Below are 22,650 nucleotides of genomic sequence, written 5' to 3' on the forward strand. Positions count from 1 at the left end.
CTCATGTAAATAGCAATATTTTTATTTATTTATTTACTTTTATTTATTTATAAATAGCAATATCCCAAATGTAAAACGTGAAAGTAAACTGCTATAAGTATGATTGTTAGACAATGCTGTAGATTTACATTGCTGTACATCACCTTTATGTTTTGTTGAGTCTATTTTTTGTCTTTTTAATTTATTGTCCAACGTCAACTGTTACTTGTGATGTATGTCTGTTCATTGTCTGTTTATTGAAAATAATAAAAACTAAAAAAAATAAGTGAATCATCTATACATCAGTCATCACAAGAACGAGTAATCCATGCTAGGACCAGGGGCCATTGGCAGTCATAATGTAATATATATATATTAAATAACCTACAGTTGTGTATATATATATAGGCTGTATATTACACTAATAGAACCCTCTCTCAGAGACACAGACAGAGAGAGACAGAGACAGACCGAGAGAGACGGAGAGAGAGAGAGAGAGAGAGACAGAGAGAGAGTGAGAGAGAGACAGAGAGAGAGACAGAGAGAGAGTGAGAGAGACAGACCACGAGAGAGAGACAGAGAGAGAGAGAGAGAGAGAGAGAGACAGACCGCGAGAGAGAGACAGAGAGAGAGACCGAGAGAGAGATGGAGACAGAGAGAGACAGACAGAGACAGAGAGAGAGAGAGAGAGAGAGAGACAGAGAGAGACAGACAGAGACAGAGAGAGAGACCGAGAGAGAGATGGAGACAGAGAGAGACAGACAGAGACAGAGAGAGAGAGAGCGAGAGACAGACAGACAGAGACAGAGACAGAGACAGAGACAGACAGACAGACAGACAGACAGACAGACAGACAGACAGACAGAGGCAAAAAGCATCCGGAGGAGTCAATGTCGCAGACTTCAGCCAGTTATATGAAAAGTATTGTTGAACAAATACTTAACATGAGTAGCCTACTTCATGTGGACATTATATGTTTTTTCCAATACTTTTACTCTAGCCCTGAAATAGGGGAGTATGTAAAAAACATTGCACTTTCTAAATGGTGAACTCAAGCAAAAGAAAACATTGAATTAAAGCTGAGAATCTCTCTACTTTAATCTCACAGTAATTGTTTGATTTCAAATCCAAACTGTTGGAGAATAGAGCTAAAATAATAATAATAATAATAATAACTTTATTTGTATAGCTTTTAATAATAATAATAATAATAATACTAATACTAATACATTAGACTTATTATATACACACCCTCTCCTCTCCTCCTGTCCTCCCCTCCCCTCCTCTCCTCACTCCACACTCTCTACCGCTCACTGCTTTTACCATATTTAAATTATTGTGCGGAGGTTTGGGGCAACACTTATAAATGTAGACTACAATCACTATTAATATTGCAAAAAAGAGCCATAAGGTTAATTCATAATTCCGGTTATAGAGATCACACAAATTCATTATTCTTAAAATCAAAAACATTAAAATTCACGGATCTGGTCCACCTTCTAACAGCACAAATAATGTATAAAGCAAATAACAACCTACTCCCTAGGAATATTCAAAAATTGTTTTTTGATAGAGATGGGAGTTATAATTTGAGGGGGGAGTTAAATTTAAAACATATTTATGTACGTACAACGTTAAAACGTTTTTGTATTTCTATATGTGGAGTGAAGCTGTGGAACGGATTGAGTGTGGAGCTAAAGCGGTGTCCAAGCATGACCCAGTTCAAAAAGCGGTATAAAAACATGGTTTTCACCAGGTACGAGGAGGAAGAAGGGCTTTGATAGTCACCAGTTGTTTTCACAGATTATTTGTTTATTTACATTATCTGTTTTCTATTGTTGATATATATGTAAATGCTTAAATAAATTTGATTTAATTTTAAAAATATTATATTAATATTGAAGTCAACTGCAGATCATTAATTATTAATCTCTGATTATTGGAGAAGGGCTAGGATTAAATAAGATTATGCTTCTTTCTACTCCTTTTCGGACATGTGAAGTAAATAGTGTTTTTTATTTTTTGTTTTTTTTCTTGTTTTTGTTTTGTCCTTTGTTGTTATAACTATTTCTTTTTTCACATGTTCGAAATAAAGCTTTCATTCATTCATTCATTCCTCTCCTCTCCTCCTGACACACCCTGTCCTCTCCCATAGTGACGGGCCTGTCTCCACTCCATTCTTCTGGGATTCAAGGAACTCTGAAAGCAGCTCCGGACAGTCAAGGTTATCCTCAGGCTCCCAGGTACTGTCACTGAAATATATTTTTTAAAAAAGATCACCAAGCCAATAATTCACATTTAATTCTACAAACATAGCCCTATACCAGGGAAGCACTTCCAGGTTGTACTCACTCTTCTGCAAATCCTTTCCATTTTAGAAGGTATTCAACCTTCCGGCCGATCACCTTCTCTACCTCAAAATTAAGCTCCTTCTCAAGCTCCTTCTTCCCCTTCTTAGGCTGCAAAGCAAGAGGGGATTTCATCTTTTGAAAGAGATGAGTGATTTTAAAAGCTTGATGTGATCCATCAAAGGCTATCCTGGTTATCAATAAAACAGTTACATTTTTCATGTAAAACTTGTAGCCTACATACACGCACCTCGTTGGTCCGCGCTTCGCCCGGAGAATAATTGTTTAGCGCGCAAGTGTGTGGGAGAGAGAGAGAGAGAGAGAGAGAGAGAGAGAGAGAGAGAGAGAGAGAGAGAGAGAGAGAGAGAGAGAGAGAGAGAGAGAGAGAGAGAGGGAGAGGGAGAGGGAGAGGGAGAGGGAGAGGGAGAGGGAGAGGGAGAGGGAGAGAGGGAGAGAGGGAGAGGGAGAGAGAGAGAGAGAGAGAGAGGGAGAGAGGGAGAGAGGGAGTGAGAGAGAGGGAGAGAGAGAGAGAGAGAGAGAGAGAGAGAGAGAGAGTGAGAGAGAGGGAGGGAGAGGGAGAGGGAGAGAGAGAGAGGGAGAGAGGGAGAGAGAGAGAGAGAGAAAACCAGGTGGAAACAGAGCTGCACTTCTTAACTACCTGCCAGCAGTACAAGGACATCAGGGACACATACTTCCCACTGATCACCAACATCCAGGGAGACTTTGAGGACTTGACCAATGTCGAAAGGCTACCATATGTGCTGGGTGAGGTACAGCAATGTGCAAACACAGCAGCAAGATTTGTTAGCTGCTGTGATAGAAAAAGGCAATCAAATGGGCTAAAACCACCATAAGAATTGAAATAAGTTTTATTTCATTTATTTATTCTAGTATGTAATCTATTTGTAATCTATTTATTTGTAATCTAGTATGTAATCTATTTATTTATTCTAGTATGTACATTACATTATTTTTGTTTTTGTTTTTTATCTTCACACTTCACATGCTTTGGCAATGTAAATGTATGTTTCCCATGCCAATAAAGCCCTTTGAAATTGAATAGAGAGAGAGAGGTGTCAGCAGATGAAAGTAAGCAAAGTAACCGTAGCAAATATAATTTCTGAATTTCTGACAGAAAACAAGCGACAACAAGCGACGCTCGCGGACCGAATTGGCGCTGAGAGGATAGCGGGTCTGTGTGGCTACAGGCTGTTAGCTCGAGCGTGTTCTCAGTAGAGAGCCTCGCTATACAAGTTCATCTGAATTAAATGATCATTCATACATTACCTATCAGCTATATTAAATTACCATTCATACATTACCTATCAGCGATGTCTGACTCCCAAAAAAACATGTCAATGAAATATTCGTCAGAATAGCTAGCTAGCAACTCGCTGAGGTAAAGATGTGAAATGAAAATGAATGAAACTCACCTTCGCTGTGGTGGCGCTATCAGCCATGGCTGTTTTAATAAAAGAGTTGGGGGGAAATCGTCTTTAATTCCTTACTTTCTGTAAATTTTCTGTGAACCTGTCGTGAACCTGTGGTGTACCGCTGCTGCGAGGCTTGAGAAGAGACTGACGGGAACCAGCTAGCTACAACCAGCTATATTTATACCATCTGGTTCAAGGCACGCGACTGTAATCCACCAGTTACAGTGGAGTATGTATTTGTGACATTTCATTGGACAACGTAAGGCTGTTGTCAAGCCTGCATTGTCCCGCCTCTCAAACTAGCTTCAGTACCGAGCTGTCAGTCAGAAGATGCTGTCGACGTCGGGAATTTGCGTTCGTAAATTCGCTCTGAGATCGCCGGAGCGCACACTGGGTTCAACATCATAAAGGGACCAAGACCTATTAGTCCAGTCAATCTGTGGTTTAACCCAGGGGAAATTGCAATAGTAATCATTCAAGTTTTTTTGTGATCCCTAGGGACAACCAAATAACATATTAAAAGTCTTAGTCTTAATATTTATTGGATCAAGGTAAATTCAGGGGTCGAAAATGTGGGTTTTTGTGCCAGGCGCAACACAGCCAGTTAATAGGATAAAAAAATTAACTAATAGATATCACCATGAAACTTCCCCAGTTAATCACTTACATTAAGACTACTATTTTTTGTATTACAAGTTTTCTGAAATATTATGTTTAAATATGCTAATTAGGCATTATCTAATGAAAGATGTGCTAATTTGCATAACATTCAAGATCAGAAATCTGAACATTGGATAAAGCCAGGTTAAAAATTCTTGTTTCATCTTGTTGTCATATTAGAGTCACGGTCCTCTATAACAGGGAATTTGGATAACTCTTTTTATCACTCCATAAATCTGAAAATGCTGTCAACAGCCATAAAAAGTAAGCTTTGCCATGTTTTTAGGAGTAAATGTTACATAAATCAGGCTATGAATGATATATTAACAAACCCCTCTATATCAGACCTCGGAATGTAGATAGGAATACAACTGGAAAGTTTGGTGTATGTAAGTGCTACTGAAGTGGAGATTTCTGGCTCAGAGTATGAGAAAAAACTTTTTTTTGAGAAAACGGCCATTAATTATATTTTTATTTTATTGTATTCAAACAAAGTCAATCAAATTAGTTTATAACACATTTATTATCATTGACATTTCGGAACATAGAGAAATGTTAATGTTTTTCTATGAAAACCATGTTGCATATCATATACAGATTAAACACTTCAATGAGAAATAAACCACATAAACCTATAAACCTATTAAAACTTTATAAATACAATATTTAAAAAATTAGACCAAGCTTGAAATATGCCTTTACTGTAGGCCTACATGTAACCTTCACTCCATGTCCTCATCCCAATGTTGTGCCGACATATTCGCGCACACACCTCTGCATTCTGAACAGGCTACAGAGCAATCAAGTCCTTGACGATGGCATTTGCAGCGCATAGTGCCACAACCTGACTTGCAATTACAGCGCACAAGCTCCAACAAGTATTGAGGAGCAGGGTCCTGGTCGGAATGGATGGGAATGAGGCATGAGTCTTGGATCCTCCAGCCCCATTCCTCTGGTGGTAGCGAGTTTCCCATCCATTCCTGAACCTGATGGTACACTCTGAAGCTGTGAGCATGGCAGACGACGATGTTGGCGGCAAGTTGCGAGGGTGGATAGCCGTTTTGCTGTCAGTCACTTTAGTATAAAAACTTTTCAGCCTGAGGTCATTGAGAGAATCCATTTCTGCTCCTTTGTAGATTAGTATCATTGCCCTTTCCCCTGCAGCAGCAATGTCATCCTTGGTAGCAGATTGTTTCTGAAAAATGCTGGCCTGTACTCTGAATGAGTCGCTTTCTCTAACCAGACCCAAAGATACCCCTTTCCCAACCCCAAAGAGTCTGGATGTTGTATCACAGCCAAGCATGGTCGACGGCCTATGCTCCTCCAAAAGGAGCGATAGGCGTAAGTAAGTAAGCAAGCATGGCATGCGCGAATAAGATGTTGTTGCTAACGTCTTCACCCAGCAGTCTTCTTTTAAAGTAACATAAACAAACTGTACAATAAAAATGTAAAAATGTAAAAAAAAAGTCTCTTGTTATTTACAAGGTAATATTAATTGAGCTGCCTTTTCAGTAAAGAAAAAAAAAAAAAGTGTAGGCCTACATACAACATTGGTTACATGGTTACACTACACACTTACACGCAGTTTTGTGTGGATGGTGTTTTTTTATAACTGTGATTGTGTGGACGCGTTACAAAAAAACGGTGTAGTGTGGACAAGGCCTGGACAAGGCAGCGTTTGTTGTGGTTTCATCAGTGACTTTTCTCCCATTCTGTGTTTGAGGTGCACCAACATTCAAATACTCGTGTCGTCTTCAATTTCTGTCCGATTTCAATGTGTGACACATCATTTGAAAGCTTACAATCTGTATTTTCAGAATATGTAAAAACCTGAAAGTGTATGTTGGCAACTGATTGATGAAAATATTGTCTGGCGTCACATTTGGCAAATAAGTGGGTGTTGGGGTAGTTGTACCCCTAATACAGGTATAAGACTTAAGAATATCCTCTGAAAAAGTGTTTTATTGGAAAGATTGACCCCCAAAACATAGGAAAAGACACCAAATATGTTGGATAGGTATACATAGGCCCTCCAATATTAACACCATTTTACCCAGATGGCGTCACTCAAAAACATTGTTTAACCTCTTTTGACCTTGAAAAAAGTATGATCCAATAAATTAATTAATTAAGACTTTTAGTATATGATGCAGGGGGGTATTAGGAACAATAACAACTATGAAACATTACTATTGCAATTTCTCCTGGGTTGGGCCTTTTTTTTAGTTAGATTGACTGGACTATATAGATGTCTCCATGGCACTTTGGATAAAGCGATGTTTAGCTTGAATTACATACAAATCACAAAATGGTCTTGGACCAAAATACATATCAGATCTCCTCCCACCCTATATTCCCGCAAGGTCCCTAAGGTCAGCTGAGACAAATCAGCTAATAATTCCAAGAGTAAAAACGAAACACGGTGCAGCAGCTTTCAGTCACGTGCTTTCGGTCACATGCTCCTGGAACAAACTCCCCGAAGAAATCAAACAGGCCCAAACCCTTAAAATATTTAAATCTAAGCTAAAAACCTTCATGTTTTGCACCAGTTATGATTAAACACAAACACTTCTATCAATGTCTTTTTTCCATTAACTAGTCTTTTTAAATGTTTTATCTATTTACTTCTTATATTTGCTTTTATTCATTGTAATTTTTATTTTCTTATGCTCCTCTTGCTGTATTTTTAAATAATGCATGTAAAGCACTTTGAATTGCCCCTGTTGTATGAAATGTGCTATACAAATAAACTTGCCTTGCCTTGAATTTAGGTCAGCCATTGGTCAGTTCCTGGGGGGGTATTCCATCCTTGTCCGCTAAAGGAAAATCCAAATAAATCTGTGTCTGTGTTCGGAATGGCATACTAGAATACTATTCATACATATGAAGTATACGCATGACGTATATTTTGAGTATGCAGTGCATTCCCACTTAATAGTATGTGGAATTTGAGTATGCGAGAAATCTATTAGGGATGCTAGATTATCCCGAATCTCAGAGTATGCGATGAGACCATACTATTGGACTACTCAATCTCCAAAATGCATTGCATTTTCAGTCTCGTCAAACTGCGTCATACAAACTCATCATACACCTGTTGTTTACATGGTCCGAGAGCCTGGAGACCGAAAGCTCGCAATAAATATAGTTTTTGCACAGATTTGAGTGTGCGGACGCTGCTTTTTTGCTATCTATTTGATACTCTTCAGCTGCAGCACCCCGGCTAAGTCTGATCACAGATGAGCGGTGGTATTTTCACTATTTGGGAAATGTACATGGTGAAATGCATTCTTAGACATGAAAATGCATTCTTAGACATGAAAATGCATTCCTAGACTTGAAATGCATAAAATCCTTTAAGTTTATTTGTGTCTTACACACACATCATCCTTGGACAACTGTTTAGAGGAACCCATGGTTTTTAACACCAGACACATATATAGTTCAACCCTGGAATTATATTCACCTGACTCATTGAAGCCCTAATGAGCCACCTTGGTCTGGGTCTCAAAAGGTAACAAAGAATAATACTAAAGGGTTCCCAAGCTTTTGCCCTTTTCCTTTTTGTAATAATTTTAAAACTCTGAAAAATTAAAAGAAAGAGAAACCGTTGCTTTAAAATTTGCAGAAAGGTGTCATGTTTAACTTTGTAGCATTTAGTGTTCAGGTTTGCTTTCAATCACTTGGAGATTAATTGTAACATTTAAACCAGGGGTGGCCAAATATTTTCACCCCACTGTACACACAAGGCCAAGACAGACAATAACATCAACATGATTTGATAACAATTTATTTTAGAAAATAAAATGTACAATCTCTAAGAAAATAAATATGTATTAGACATTTTTACAAATTAAAATACCTACACTCACAGCACCCAACTCAAACACATTTATAAAACACACACACACACACACACACGCACACACAGGGAGTCTCCTAAAGAGAAATGTTTGACACTACTTCAATCTTGGTTCCCATGGCGATGGTAACTAGGGCTTGTTGTCCATGACAACGTTGCCGTCTCTGTCCTTGACCCTGACCCGTCCGGTGGGGTAGCGGGTCTCCTGGCGCCCGTCGGCGTACACCGTCTTCATGGTCCCGTCGGGGTACTCCCGTCTCTTGTACCTCTTACACGCACACGCGACTGTTCCCGGTTTCACCAGCTGCGGTCACATTTATGGAGATGGAGGATGGAATCTTTATTCCTTATTACCTGAGCATATTACAGTCTACAGCTGAGATCAGTAGGTAAAGACACAGTGACACCCCCCCCCCCCCAGCAGCAGCCCTGACCCCCAGCAGCAGCCTGACCCCAGCAGCAGCCCTGACCCTCGGGGACGTACGTGTTCATGAGGATGATGGTGCCGTCCGTCAGCACGCTCTCCTCCCTCCCGTCAGGGTACAGGGTCTTGACCGTCTGGTCAGGGAAGGTGATCTCCTTACGGCCGCCAGGGAAGTGCTTCTCTGCAGAGGAAACCACAGCCAGACAGACAGACAGACAGCCGGGACTCGTCACACAACACAGAGGGAACCACAGCCAGACAGACAGACAGCCGGGACTCGTCACACAACACAGAGGGAACCACAGCCAGACAGACAGACAGACAGCCGGGACTCGTCACACAACACAGAGGGAGAGGAACAGAAGCTCTTGTTACGTCAGTAGACAGACAGACAGACAGACGGGACTCGTCACACAACACAGAGGCAGAGGAACAGAAGCTCTTGTTACGTCAGTAGACAGACAGACAGACAGCCGGGACTGGTCACACAACACAGAGGCAGAGGAACAGAAGCTCTTGTTACGTCAGTAGACAGACAGACAGACAGCCGGGACTCGTCACACAACACAGAGGCAGAGGAACAGAAGCTCTTGTTACGTCAGTAGCGAAACGTCATTTTGTTATGAATGTCTGTCTTAATGTGTTTAAGTGTTTTTATAGTGTTCAATGGTTATGTGGGGGGAGTGGGTGAGGGAGAGAAGAGAGTATAGTTTGAATGGTAAATGGTAAATGGACTGGGTTAGTTAATGGACTGCACTTTTTATAATAGCACCTTTATCAAAGCGCTTTACAAGGGCCTCTCAATCACCCATTCACGCACACATTCACACACCAATGGCGGCCAAGCTACCATGCAAGGCGCCGGCCGGCCCGCTCACTGGGAGCAATTTGGGGTTCAGTGTCTTGCCCAAGGACACTTCGACATGTGGCCAGCTGGGGCTCGAACCACCGATCTGCCAACCTTGCGATCATTAGACGGCGGTTCTACCACCTGCGTCACAGCCGCCCCACAGATTGAGACTCAGAGGAGGATTGAGGTCAAAGGAGAACAGGCTGGATGGAAGGAAATAAGGAAGTTCCTCATGGCGTCCCAGGGAAGGTCCAGTATGAAGGAGCTGAGTCTCACCAGTCTGGCTGCTGGGGAACAGCAGCACCTCCATGCCGTCAGGGTAGGTGGTGTGGCTGGTCTGGGCGTCAGCATAGTAGTAGATCTGATGAGGCCGGCAGGGGATTCAACATTTAGATTCAGCTAATGTACAAGGTCTGCATTGTGCTGCAATATCTGAATGGACTTCAATATCTCAGAATAGACTTCAATATCTGCTTTGTGGTGCAATGTAATGTCAGAATCCAAAGTCTAAGAATTTGACTCTGTTACACTTGTGTCATGTGACCTAACAAATAAACTTGAAGTCATGACATTCGGAAAGGATCCAAATAGCCAGAGATGACCCACTGTGCAACTGAGAAGTATTTATGAAATCACTTTCCTATTTGATCCATGGAATTCGGGCGCGACTTTTCAAACAACCTAGTAACTGAATAAATGCAACTCAAAAAAGAGTTAAAAAGTTACGCCTCTGTTAGGGTTAGTTGAAATGTTATCAGGGTATATACAGGGTATATACAGGAATCTTGAGGTTAATTTCAATACCTTTCTAAGACTTATTCAATATTTTTCCAGACCTCACCGCCACTTCGAGCTGTAACCGTTCACATCAGTGACACCTTTAACTTAACCGTTTTAGTTCGCAGTAGACTAGACCACTATCATACAACAGAATTTCCGGTTCATCTTTGTTTTTTAATTAAACTAATAAATTCACAAACTTTTACTAAACGTTTTTAGGACTCAAACTCTTTGGACAGAGTCTAATTCAGAAAAATACCTACAAAATTCATAATAAGACTTTTTAATACTTATTAAGGGTCTTGATTTTCCCAAAATTGATTTATCAACTTTTAATACTTTTCAAGACACCGCGGAAACCCTGGTTATGTAAAGGCCAGTTCAGACCAGAGATGAGATGAGACCGTTTTAGAACGTCCAGCTTCCAGGTTACAGCGGTCTGAATTCTCTTTAGTCTTTACAGTCTTTGGGCTGACCTGCCCAGTTTTAAAACGTCGACAGCAAGTGGTTGCCAAGTCTTTATCTGCGACGTTCTAAAATGGTCTCGTCTCGTTGCAGATCTTTGGTCTGAGCTGGCCTTTAGGGTTAGTTAAAGGTTATGTTAGGGTTAGTTAAAAGGTTATGTCTCCATTAGGGTTAGTTAAAGGTTATGTTAGGCTTAGTTAAAAGGTTATGTCTCCATTAGGGTTAGTTAAAGGTTATGTTGGTGTAACCAGGGAGTAGCTAAAGGACTGTAGAATTTAGGAAGGGCTGGTTATCTAACTAACTCGGAGCTAAATCGGCAGTGTAGGAGGATACAGGCAGGGGGCGCCAGCAACCCTTTAGACTAGCAGTACTAGCATTAGCATTAGCATTAGAATTAGCATTAGCATTAGCATTAGCTAACAGACAACTAAACACACAGTAATGTAGCAAAGATGAACAAACACATTTATTTAGACAAATGATATATACATCCCCGTATATACTCCCTCCCAGCCGGCCACACACACACTCAATCACTCACTCACACGCAGGGCCTGGCCTGGAAAAGGCTTAGAGTCCCGGACTGAAAGGAGCGCGTTGAGGCCTGGTTGGAGCTCGCATGTGCTTCGAGGAAGGCAGCAGACAAAGGGGGGGGGTGACGTAGCAACTCGAAGGGAAAGGGGCTTCTTCGTAGTCCACGACGAGGTGTGAATGGCTCAGGTCCGGTGGTCCACGGTCGGTCGCAATCCACCTCGTGAAGGCGACGGCTCTGTCCAGCTTGGGTCTCGCTTGGTCCAACGTTAGCAGCCGGCGGCTGGCAAGGCTGGCTAACGGGGACACAGCTAAACTGGGCTAGCGCTGCCAACTCAACGAACTCCGAACTCCCGCGGTGCTGCGGGTAGCCCGTGATTCACTACTAACAGTCAATGCCAAAGGCAGGTCTCCTCCGACACTCAGAGTCTCCCGTTCTCCTTGTGGACTGTTGAGAGATGTTGAATTGCTGCTGTAAGGTTTGCCCTCTGTCACAGTGGTAAACTCAATAATCACTCTTCAGGTCTTCAGCTTCAGCACGGTGTGCGTTTTACTGACTCCGCCATCTTAGATCGACTTCTCGTTTCTCCTTCTCATGTCACTCTCGTTACTCTCATCACTCTCACGCACAGACCACTTCCGTCGCTATATATACACCAACCGAACATACATCCGGTCACGTACGCCAACCATACATCCGGTCACGTACGCCAATCAAAACCACGCCCACTAATCTGGCGCTTACACAATACTAAACAAATCTAAGACAGAACTTATACAATTACAATAACAATACATACACCTTCATGAGAAACGTACATGAATAGTATGGAAAATAATAAAGGAAATAACAGGGGCAAAATAGGGCTGATTCGGGGAAACTAAACTGGCTCTAAATTGTGGGCCTTCATAACAGCCGCCCCATGAAACCCTCGGTTTCATTTAACTATGGAAGGCACACTGGCTAGGCTGCTCTAGCAGCGTGAGGTATGAGGTGATAGTGTCTAGGCTAGTGGAGGTCTGAGGGCCAGGGGGCATCCCATATCCCCACTCCCTTCGAGTGGGGGGTGTAGGTTGGTAAGGGTCATAAAACTCATCCACAGCAGGTGGATAGTCATCTGGGTACATGGACCCTTGGGACCTCTCCGGATACTTCAATGGCTCTTCCTGCCAGGCATGGGATGGTGGGTACCTGTCAACCTGTCCAAAGACCTCTTCATGATGGTTTCTCCTTGAACCTCTGGGTTCAGAACGACTTGCATGGCTGTGTTTCTTTTCGTATTGGTCTCTAGTAGATTCCAGGTGGCCCTTGCTCATGTGACTGTAGTCTTTGGAGACAACTGTTGGACCTTGGCTTTTGTGCTCAACCTTCTCTGATTTGTTGGCTTGGAACTCTTTCAGAAGATGACACAGCTTGTCCTTCAGGAAGTTGGCCTCTTCCACATTCTCAATTTGTATGTTGTTCAACACATCCAAAACATTGCCTGTGTCTGGAGTCTGTGTCCGTGTCATCTCAGCTCTGGAGCTTGTCCCCTGGTAGACACCCTGTGGCTTGGCAAAGGTTTCCTGCCGTGGTCTATTAGAGTCATCAACACGTATTATTTGAACCACATCCATCTCCTGGTCTGTGGCATCAGAGAACCGGCTCTTCTTCTTCCTCTTCTCAGGGTACTTGTTTATGTTTTCGCTAACATCGTCTTCGACGCCGTCCGGACTTGCCCCGCCTTCGGGCGATATAGCCTGACGTCTTAACCTTTCCTCTCCCGGTTTCTGCTTCTGTTTGCACCACTTTCCTTGGAAGTTCCTTCGCCTTTTCTTGCCGTGTTTGAACGGACTTTTACGGAGGCGTGGTTTCGTGTCTTCGGCTACGGGGTCGTCCAACAACACCACAACTCCGCTGCTCTCCGTTGGCTCCGCCTCTAGCTCCGGCTCTGGCTCCTCCTCCTTCACCTTCAGTTGGGTGTAGGCCATGGCCACAGGTGCAGGCAGAGCTAGCTCCAACTCAGCGGTCAGCGGAGTATCGTCCGGCTCTGGCACCGCCGGCGTCTTCCTCCTTTGAGCTGACCTCTTCCTCACCGACAAGCTAGTAGATCTTTCCCTCCTCGGTTTAGACAAAGGGCTGGTAGATCTTCTCCTGCTGGGTTTCGAGACAGGGCTGGTAGATGTTCTCTTCACGCCCTGGACTTCGATACGCACTGTCTTTGCTTTAAGGAGGTCTATGGCGTAGACGTCCTCCTTTGACCGTACGTAGAGCTTCTCATTCTTGTAGGGCGCAACGTCTAGCGTCCCCAGCTTCTGGACGTTGTCTAGTAGCGCCGCATTCATGGAGTCCACACGGGTGTGAAGGCAGTTGATGGTCTGCACTTCTTCGGTTCGGACATGGAGGGATGACGTAGCTCTCCCGTCCCTATCTCTCCACTCGGTAGCGCCTTGGAGGGCCCACCCAAGCGCAGTCTTAACAGCCATCGGGCAGCCTCGTGGTCCTCTCAGCGGAGGACGGAGCGACACGATCAGTGCAGCGTTGTCCGAGCCGATGAGAAGGGTTGGCTTCGCTCCTTCTATCGGATGTAGGTCTATTCGCCGTAGGTGGGAATATCTTGCGCGTAATCTCTCCAGGGGGTAGTCGTAGCGGGAGAGCGCTAGCTGGTCTGCGGTGAAGACATTCTTAAGCCGATATCTGTCCGACGGCCGCCCCGCCGGGGAGATAGAGAAGTTGATTCTCGCCCCGGTGACCTCTTTACGGTCGCGACGTATCGTGCGCAGAGTCAGCTTCTCCTCAGTCCCTTGGAGCCCCAACTGGCGCACTGCCTCCGGGAGAAGGATGGTCCGTTCCGACCCGTCGTCTAGAACGGCGTACGTGTCGTACACAGCGTTGTTGTGGTGAAGTCGGACCTTCACCACCTTCAGTAGGACCTTGGAGCCGCTGCTCTGGGTTGGGTCTAGGTAGTAGACAGGTGTTTCCTCTTCCGGTGCGCTACCGGACCTAGGGCTTCTGGTGCCCTCCGTGGACCTGGCGAGGGAGACCTCGTGTAGGATGTTGAGGTGGACCTCCTCACAGCGGTTGCACTTTCTCCTCAAGGTGCAGTTCTTAGCCAGATGGTCGCGCCCACAGTTCCAGCACCTCTTGTTCTCCTCGAGCCACCTCTGCTTGGCCTCGGTACTCAGGTTGTTGAAGTCACTGCACTCATTGAACCAGTGCTCGCTGGTGCAGTACGGACATGGCGGTGGACCTCTCTGTCCCTTTTGAGGGGGTTGAGAGGAATCCTTTCCCTCAGGTCGGGCTTTCCTCTCTCTCCGAGGCTCCTCCTCCGTGTGCAGCACTCCTACTGGGCGTCCTCTGTTCGAGCTCGGCCCGTCCCAGCGGTCTCCCTTCTCCCTCTCCTTCTTCGGCTCAGCGTAACCCATGGCGTCTACGTTGGTGTCATGCACTTCCTCCAGTAGGAACACCGCGAAGGCAGCCATGCTCAGACCCAACTTCCCGGGGTTACGAACGCGCTGCTGTCGCCGGAACCTCTCCTGCCGGAAGCGTGGGATCTTGCGGAGCAGCCGCTCTACGTTGGAGGTGCTGTTGATCTCGCTGGCGCCAGCTGGGCCCTGCGTCTTCAGCATTCCAACCAAGGTGTGCACGCGGAGCGCGAAGTCATCCAGCGCCCGTTCATCCTTGATGGGGGCCTGCTGTTCGAGGGCTTGCAGTTCAGCAAGGGCGTGGTTCCAGGGACGACCGTAGCGGGCATCCAAGTCGGCGAGCGCTCTGGTGTAAGGTGTCGGTGCGGAGGCATGGGCCAGAACCATGTTGTGGGCTCGGGGGTTCCTCACATGCTGAAGGAGAATCGCATATTTGTAGGACTCTGAGCAGGAGTCGTCCAAGAGCGTGTCTAGGCAGATGCGTAGTTCCACATACTGGCTCCTGTCCTCGTCCTTGAAGAAGGGGAACTTGGGTCCCTCCACCTGGGGAAACATCCTGTAGTGGATGATCGGGGCTGGAGTGACGGTCTGGGTGTCCGGCCTGCATGCATTTTGGTTCACTGGAGGACCTAGGGGTGTGCTACGCTCTTGGGGAATGGCTCCCCTCCCGGGCAGCGACGCTGGCTCCCTCTGGGCCGCGTAGCGGTCGGGTCCCTGGTCCTCTTCCTTCAAGGTGGTCAGCTGGGCCTGTAGTTGGACAGTCATGGCGGGGGTCATGGAGCCATCGGCGGGGGGTTCAGGAGATGGCACTCGAGAGGGCCGTGCGGATGATGCTCTGGAGCTACGGGCCGACGGAGCTCTGCTGATGCACACGTCGCGCATGGTCTGCATCATTTCCTCCATCTTCTCCGCGTGCAGTTGCTCTCTCGCCATCTGCCTCTCCGCCGCGCGTTCCGCCCCCTCCATCTGGAGGCGCTCGCGCTCGAACTGGATGCGTTCCCTCTCTAACGCCTCCTGGCGCTGTCTCTCCGCCGCACGTTCCCTCTCTAACGCCTCCTGGCGCTGTCTCTCCGCCGCACGTTCCGCTCCTTCCATCTGGAGGCGTTCACGTTCTAGCGCCTCCTGGCGCTGCCTCTCCGCCGCGCGTTCCGCCCCCTCCATCTGGAGGCGTTCACGCTCGAACTGGAGGCGTTCCCGCTCTAACGCCATCTCGGCCTGTTGGCGCATACATTCTGACAGCGCGGCACTACTCCCTCTGGAGTGCATGCTATCCGCCCCATAGGCAGAACTGCCCACGGAAACCCTGGACCGGGAGGAAGCCACTGAACGGCAGGAGCTAGGTCTCGAGCGCGCCGTACTGGGAGGCAGATCGTTAAGGCTGAGGCCCTCCCTCTTCCGCCCGCAGGCGCTGTCAGACCGGGCCTCTCCTTCCTGCTCTTCCGTTTCTACGGCAAAACCCTGCTGTTCTGCCATCTCATCCTCAGGCTGGTGCTCTTTGATGGCTGTCTCGGTGCTAGCCACCCGCGCGCCGGCGGACACCTCGGCCTCTCCGACCACTGTATCCCGTGGAGTGCGCTCCTCACTACCACTCAGTGAGCTTTCGAGCTCAAGCTCATACTCTTGTAACCTCGGAGGCAACCGCGGGACTCTCTGTGGTCGTGGCTCTGGCTCAGGGGGCGGAGAAGGGGGGGTAACTGTCTTGTCTGGTTGGCTGCGCTCAGCCATGCTATCACTACACAACCTATCCGGCTCGAAGGACCAATTGTAAACAGGGAGTAGCTAAAGGACTGTAGAATTTAGGAAGGGCTGGTTATCTAACTAACTCGGCGCTAAATCGGCAGTGTAGGAGGATACAGGCAGGGGGCGCCAGCAACCCTTTAGACTAGCAGTACTAGCATTAGCATTAGCATTAGAATTAGCATTAGCTAACAGACAACTAAACACACAGTAATGTAGCAAAGATGAACAAACACATTTATTTAGACAAATGATATATACATCCCCGTATATACTCCCTCCCAGCCGGCCACACACACACTCAATCACTCACTCACACGCAGGGCCTGGCCTGGAAAAGGCTTAGTCCCGGACTGAAAGGAGCGCGTTGAGGCCTGGTTGGAGCTCGCATGTGCTTCGAGGAAGGCAGCAGACAAAGGGGGGGGGTGACGTAGCAACTCGAAGGGAAAGGGGCTTCTTCGTAGTCCACGACGAGGTGTGAATGGCTCAGGTCCGGTGGTCCACGGTCGGTCGCAATCCACCTCGTGAAGGCGACGGCTCTGTCCAGCTTGGGTCTCGCTTGGTCCAACGTTAGCAGCCGGCGGCTGGCAAGGCTGGCTAACGGGGACACAGCTAAACTGGGCTAGCGCTGCCAACTCAACGAACTCCGAACTCCCGCGGTGCTGCGGGTAGCCCGTGATTCACTACTAACAGTCAATGCCAAAGGCAGGTCTCCTCCGACACTCAGAGTCTCCCGTTCTCCTTGTGGACTGTTGAGAGATGTTGAATTGCTGCTGTAAGGTTTGCCCTCTGTCACAGTGGTAAACTCAATAATCACTCTTCAGGTCTTCAGCTTCAGCACGGTGTGCGTTTTACTGACTCCGCCATCTTAGATCGACTTCTCGTTTCTCCTTCTCATGTCACTCTCGTTACTCTCATCACTCTCACGCACAGACCACTTCCGTCGCTATATATACACCAACCGAACATACATCCGGTCACGTACGCCAACCATACATCCGGTCACGTACGCCAATCAAAACCACGCCCACTAATCTGGCGCTTACACAATACTAAACAAATCTAAGACAGAACTTATACAATTACAATAACAATACATACACCTTCATGAGAAACGTACATGAATAGTATGGAAAATAATAAAGGAAATAACAGGGGCAAAATAGGGCTGATTCGGGGAAACTAAACTGGCTCTAAATTGTGGGCCTTCATAACAGTTGGGGTTAGTTAAAGGTTATGTTAGGCTTAGTTAAAAGGTTATGTCTCCATTAGGGTTAGTTAAAGGTTATGTTGGGGTTAGTTAAAGGTTATGTTAGGCTTAGTTAAAAGGTTATGTCTCCATTAGGGTTAGTTAAAAGGTTATGTTGGGGTTAGTTAAAGGTTATGTTAGGCTTAGTTAAAAGGTTATGTCTCCATTAGGGTTAGTTAAAAGGTTATGTTGGGGTTAGTTAAAGGTTATGTTAGGCTTAGTTAAAAGGTTATGTCTCCATTAGGGTTAGTTAAAAGGTTATGTTGGGGTTAGTTAAAAGGTTATGTTAGGCTTAGTTAAAAGGTTATGTCTCCATTAGGGTTAGTTAAAGGTTATGTTGGGGTTAGTTAAAGGTTATGTTAGGCTTAGTTAAAAGGTTATGTCTCCATTAGGGTTAGTTAAAGGTTATGTTGGGGTTAGTTAAAGGTTATGTTGGGGTTAGTTAAAGGTTATGTTGGGGTTAGTTATGGCGCTTTTCCACTACCGGGCTGACGCAGGCCGCATTTGTATCCGAGCCGTGCCGTACTTTCAGAAACGCTTCTCCATTATACGGAGCGACCCGGGACTTTAGGAGGAGTTACGTGTCATAAGAGCGCTTCACTGTAATAAGTGCCGCTATACAGCTCAACGGGGGGAAATGCGATAAGAATTATGTCAAAATGCAGCATTATCATGCACAGATCAGCCTTAAAACATGTAACGTTAAGTGCCTGTTACTTGCCGCTTTTAGTTCATCACATCAACGGGGGAAATGCGAGATGAACTCTATGAGAGTTCTATAAATTCCTCAGAACGGAAAGTCCTAAAGTGTTTTAGCGTTCCCCCTTTCCACTGGTAATAAGGAATTGGCAAGAATAGATCGATATAAATAGATCAACATTTAAAAACAGATGAAGAGAATGATTACAATATAGACATAAGTGTTATTACTGGAACTGTATTCTATTAGCGGGATAAAGCACTCTCTCTATTTCGGGCTAAACTGTGCAGTGTAGCCGGCGTCCTGGTTCCTCCAGCAACCGGACACTTCCATAAATAACAACAAATATGTAAATATGTATAATACCACGTTCATTGATTAAATGACGCCAGGGATGGAAAGGGGTGATGGCAGTTTTAGAAGGGGGATGATGAAGCTCTGGACTATGGAACGGCACAGCACAGCACAACGGGGGGAAATGCGATAGGAATTATGTCAAAATGCAGCACCATCATGCACAGATCAGCCTTAAAGCATGTAACGTTAGATATATAACGTTATACAGGGAGCGATGTATTTCTACGGAAAGGCTGTGCTTCTCTCATTGTGTGTGCTTTGTGTGTTGTGTGTGCTTCTCTCATTGGAATGACGCGGGGCTCATACAATCGCTGCGTTTGTTATAGATACGAGTGCAGCGCTGTCTTGCTGGTAGTCAAATATATTTATTTATACAGCATATGGATGTTACGTGCCTGTTAGCCTACTTGCTGCTTTCAGTTCTAGTAGATTTGTAGTTTAGATCTCGCAACCAGGGATTGGGAAGCGATGTATTTCTACGAAAAGGCTGACTGACGCGGGGCTCATACAATCTCCGCGTTTGTTATAGAGTGCTCCGGTGTCTTGCTGGTAGTCAAATATATTTATTTATATATACAGCATATGGATGTTACGTGCCTGTTACCTGCCGCTTTCAGTTCTAGTAGTTTAGATCTCGCAACCAGGGAAACGCCAACATGTGTTAAAGGGAGCAAGACGCGAATCTACCGGCATTTGACTCATGAGTGAACGGCGAAAATGCCTGGACGGCACAGCTTGGGATTCCATTGAAGTGGGAACTATGTGTGAAAGAGGCTTAAATGTTGAAATAACAGTAATACAATGTTCATTGATAAAATGACATAAGGGATGGAAAGGGGCGATGGCAGTTTTAGAAGGGGGATGATGAAGCGCTGGACTGAGGGACAGCATAGGCACAGCACATCGCCATAATAGCGATTTTTTTTTGTTATGCTTGTTGTAAAAAAAAATTAATAATAATAATAATAATCTATGATGCATTGAAATGACATTAAACTAAGATAATACGATGGTTACCATATTTTTTCAAATCTTTATTAATACGTTATTACAGAAACAGTAAGTGACATTAGTGATGAAATCTATGAACATGGGATGACGATTTCCATTGACCAATCAACGGTGTGCAGCGTCACACGTCACACGCAGCCTGGCAAAAAGGTACCCTTCGGCCCTATAGTTCCTGCTCGCGAAGGGTAGCTAAAGAACCGAGCCGACCCGAGCCGGGCAGACAAATGGAAAAGCGCCAAAGAAGCAGGCCAGCCCGGGTCGACCCGGGCTAGCCCTGTAGTGGAAAAGCACCATTAGTGTCTCTCACCACTCTCTGGTCGGCCAGGACCTGCTTGGTGTCTCCGTTGAAGAAGGTGACCGTGGCCGTCTGTCCGTCTGCAGACGTCTGCTTCCTGGTCCCGTTGGGGAAGACGATCAGACGCCCTCCACAGGGCAGCGCCCTCTCCACCTGACACACACACACACACACACACACGAGACACACACACACACACACACAGAGAGACACACACCTCAGTCTTTACTCCTTCTGTGCAGATTCATGTGGAGCTCATACATATGTGTATGTATATATTATGTGAGGGCGCAGCTCCAACGTCCAATCGTCACCTTTCCATCAGGGTGCTTGATGACCTCCTGACTGGACCCCTGACCTTCGACCTCCCCCGTCTCTGTCTCCGTCGGTACATCTCCAGTCCTCTGTTGATAAACATATTCACCATTCAGATATGGATGTGTGTGTGTGTGTGTGTCTAACTCACAGGGGACAGGGTGTGGTGGTGTGTGTGTGTGTGTGTCTAACTCACAGGGGCCAGGGTGTGGTGGTGTCTGGGTGGTGTGTGTGTGTGTGTGTCTAACTCACAGGGGCCAGGGTGAGGTGGTGTCTGGGAGGTGTGTGTGTGTGTGTGTGTGTGTCTAACTCACAGGGGACAGGGTGAGGTGGTGTCTGTGTGTGTGTCTCTAACTCACAGGGGCCAGGGTGTGGTGGTGTGGTTCCAGAGCCAGGTCCGTCCTCAGAGCCCTGCTGGTGGGGGGGTGCAGGAGACGGGCCAGGCCTCCTGAGGCCGTCCCCTGGGGAGCTGCTCCCCTAGTGGTGGAGGTGCTCCTAGCAGCTTCAGGAGGGCTCTACATACAACACATACACACAACATTAAAATACACACACACACACACACACACACGCGCACGCACGCAAACTGAAGACAAACGGAGCTTAAAACACACTTAGAGCAAATCTGACCCCTCTGGTGCCGAGCGCTACAGCTCTCCGTCGGCCTGGGTGCCTCTCTCTCTTTCTCCCTCCTCTCCCCTTCTCCGTCTCTCTCCAGCGGCCTGGGCCTCTCCCTCTCTCCGTCCCCTGTCTTCCAGGTGCTGAGGCGTAGTCTCTCCAGGGTGCGGACCTCGTCCCTCAGTGCAGCGTTGTCGTGGTTCAGGGCGTCCGTCTGCGGTGGACCCGCGGCTCTCTCTGCGCCTCAGCTCCTCCTGCAGAGAACACAGCTGCTGCTTCAGGGCCTGGGGGGGGGGGGGAGAGGGTGAGAGAGGGGGGGGGAGGGGGGAGAGAGGGTGGGAGGAGTAGTGTGTGTGTGTGTGGGCTGAGAGAGCTTTGGAAGTCAGAGGATCTGGATTTCCTGACTAATTTGAAGACAAAAAACGCATCATAGACTATGTGTGAGTTTCCTGAGGTACGTGTGCGTGTGTACGTGTGTGTACGTGTGTGTGTGTACGTGTGTGTGCGGGCCCCTCACCTGGATCTCGTCTCGTTCCTTCTTGTCAGGTATGGCTCTGGCAGCTGAGGCGTCTCTCAAACACCTTGCGTTCCGTCAGAAGCTTCCTGGTCTCCTCCTTCTTATAGTCCTCCAACCTGGCTAGCTCCTCCCCCTTCCTCTGCTCAAACTCCGCCCTCTCCCTCCTGGAACAGACAGAGACATGTTGTCACCTAACCATTCACAGTCAACCCTCAAATACTGATTATGTTAGTTCGCGGAGCATGGCCCGCTGCTCCGCCTGTCCCCGCACCATCTCCGCAGCCATCGCCTCCTGCGCCTGCTGCATCTGGGCCAGGTGCGCCACCACCTGGCCTAGCGACGAATCCATCCTCTGGGTGTGTGCCGACCCCCTCTGTGCCCCACGATGGGTGCCAGATGTATGAGTCTCTAGGCCAGGGGTAGCCAACACGGTGTACCTGGTCGCCCGCAGAGACCACGCGAGTCGCCCGTAGGGCAAGTTCTAAAATTAGCACTATTTACCATGAAGGTCCCTTTAAAACATGGGTCTCCAACACGTCGCTCGCGAGCTACCTGTAAAAAAAGATGCAGCCTTCCCCCCAAAAAATCACCCTGGAAACCTTTTCCAATTTCAATCCCTTACTAATGTCCCACCCCCTCCAACACAAAAAAATGATATCAGCTGTCAATCAAATTGCTACCGTCTGTCAACACGTCGTCACGTCACTGTCCCAGCGCTGGAGAATAATTAGTTTTTTGCAAGTGTGCGCGCGCGAGACGCAAGAGTTTTTGCAGGGTGAGATGTCTGCAGATGAAAGTAAGCAAGTTGAAAACGTTAGCAAATATACTTGCTGAGTGTTCTGACAGAGAAAGGTTGTTATTATTGTGACTAGCGTCTGATTATAGTTCCATGGTGTCAAAGAACTAGCTAGCTAGCTCAGAGGTGATGAGATGAGCTAGTCTGCTGCACACATGCCAGCTAAAGAGCTAACTGGAGGCACCTTATTATTTTACTTAAAGTAGATAAACAATCTTTCACGCCCATTTTAAGTTAAAGGAGCACTGGAGCGAGTGATTGTGTGACTTCCTCTCGCATGTACTTATTTAGTGGTTTCATATAGAGTGCTGTGTGTGG

General features: G+C 46.5%; 1 protein-coding gene across 1 annotated transcript; it reads right to left on the minus strand.

The window, feature by feature from the left end:
* Positions 1–8,412: 8,412 nt before the first annotated feature.
* On the minus strand, positions 8,413–21,885 carry LOC308150415 (centrosomal P4.1-associated protein-like; the record flags this gene model as incomplete). The annotated part of the gene is given in 10 exon segments (XM_080523249.1): positions 8,413–8,567; positions 8,753–8,887; positions 9,833–9,917; positions 20,099–20,239; positions 20,401–20,490; positions 20,761–20,903; positions 21,192–21,303; positions 21,537–21,588; positions 21,590–21,700; positions 21,788–21,885. Coding segments are annotated over 10 exon segments (1,122 nt in total).
* Positions 21,886–22,650: the final 765 nt, after the last annotated feature.

This window comes from Nansenia antarctica, assembly GCF_963989245.1.
Source record: "Nansenia antarctica genome assembly, chromosome: 2".
NCBI classification, from domain to species: Eukaryota; Metazoa; Chordata; class Actinopteri; order Argentiniformes; family Microstomatidae; genus Nansenia; species Nansenia antarctica.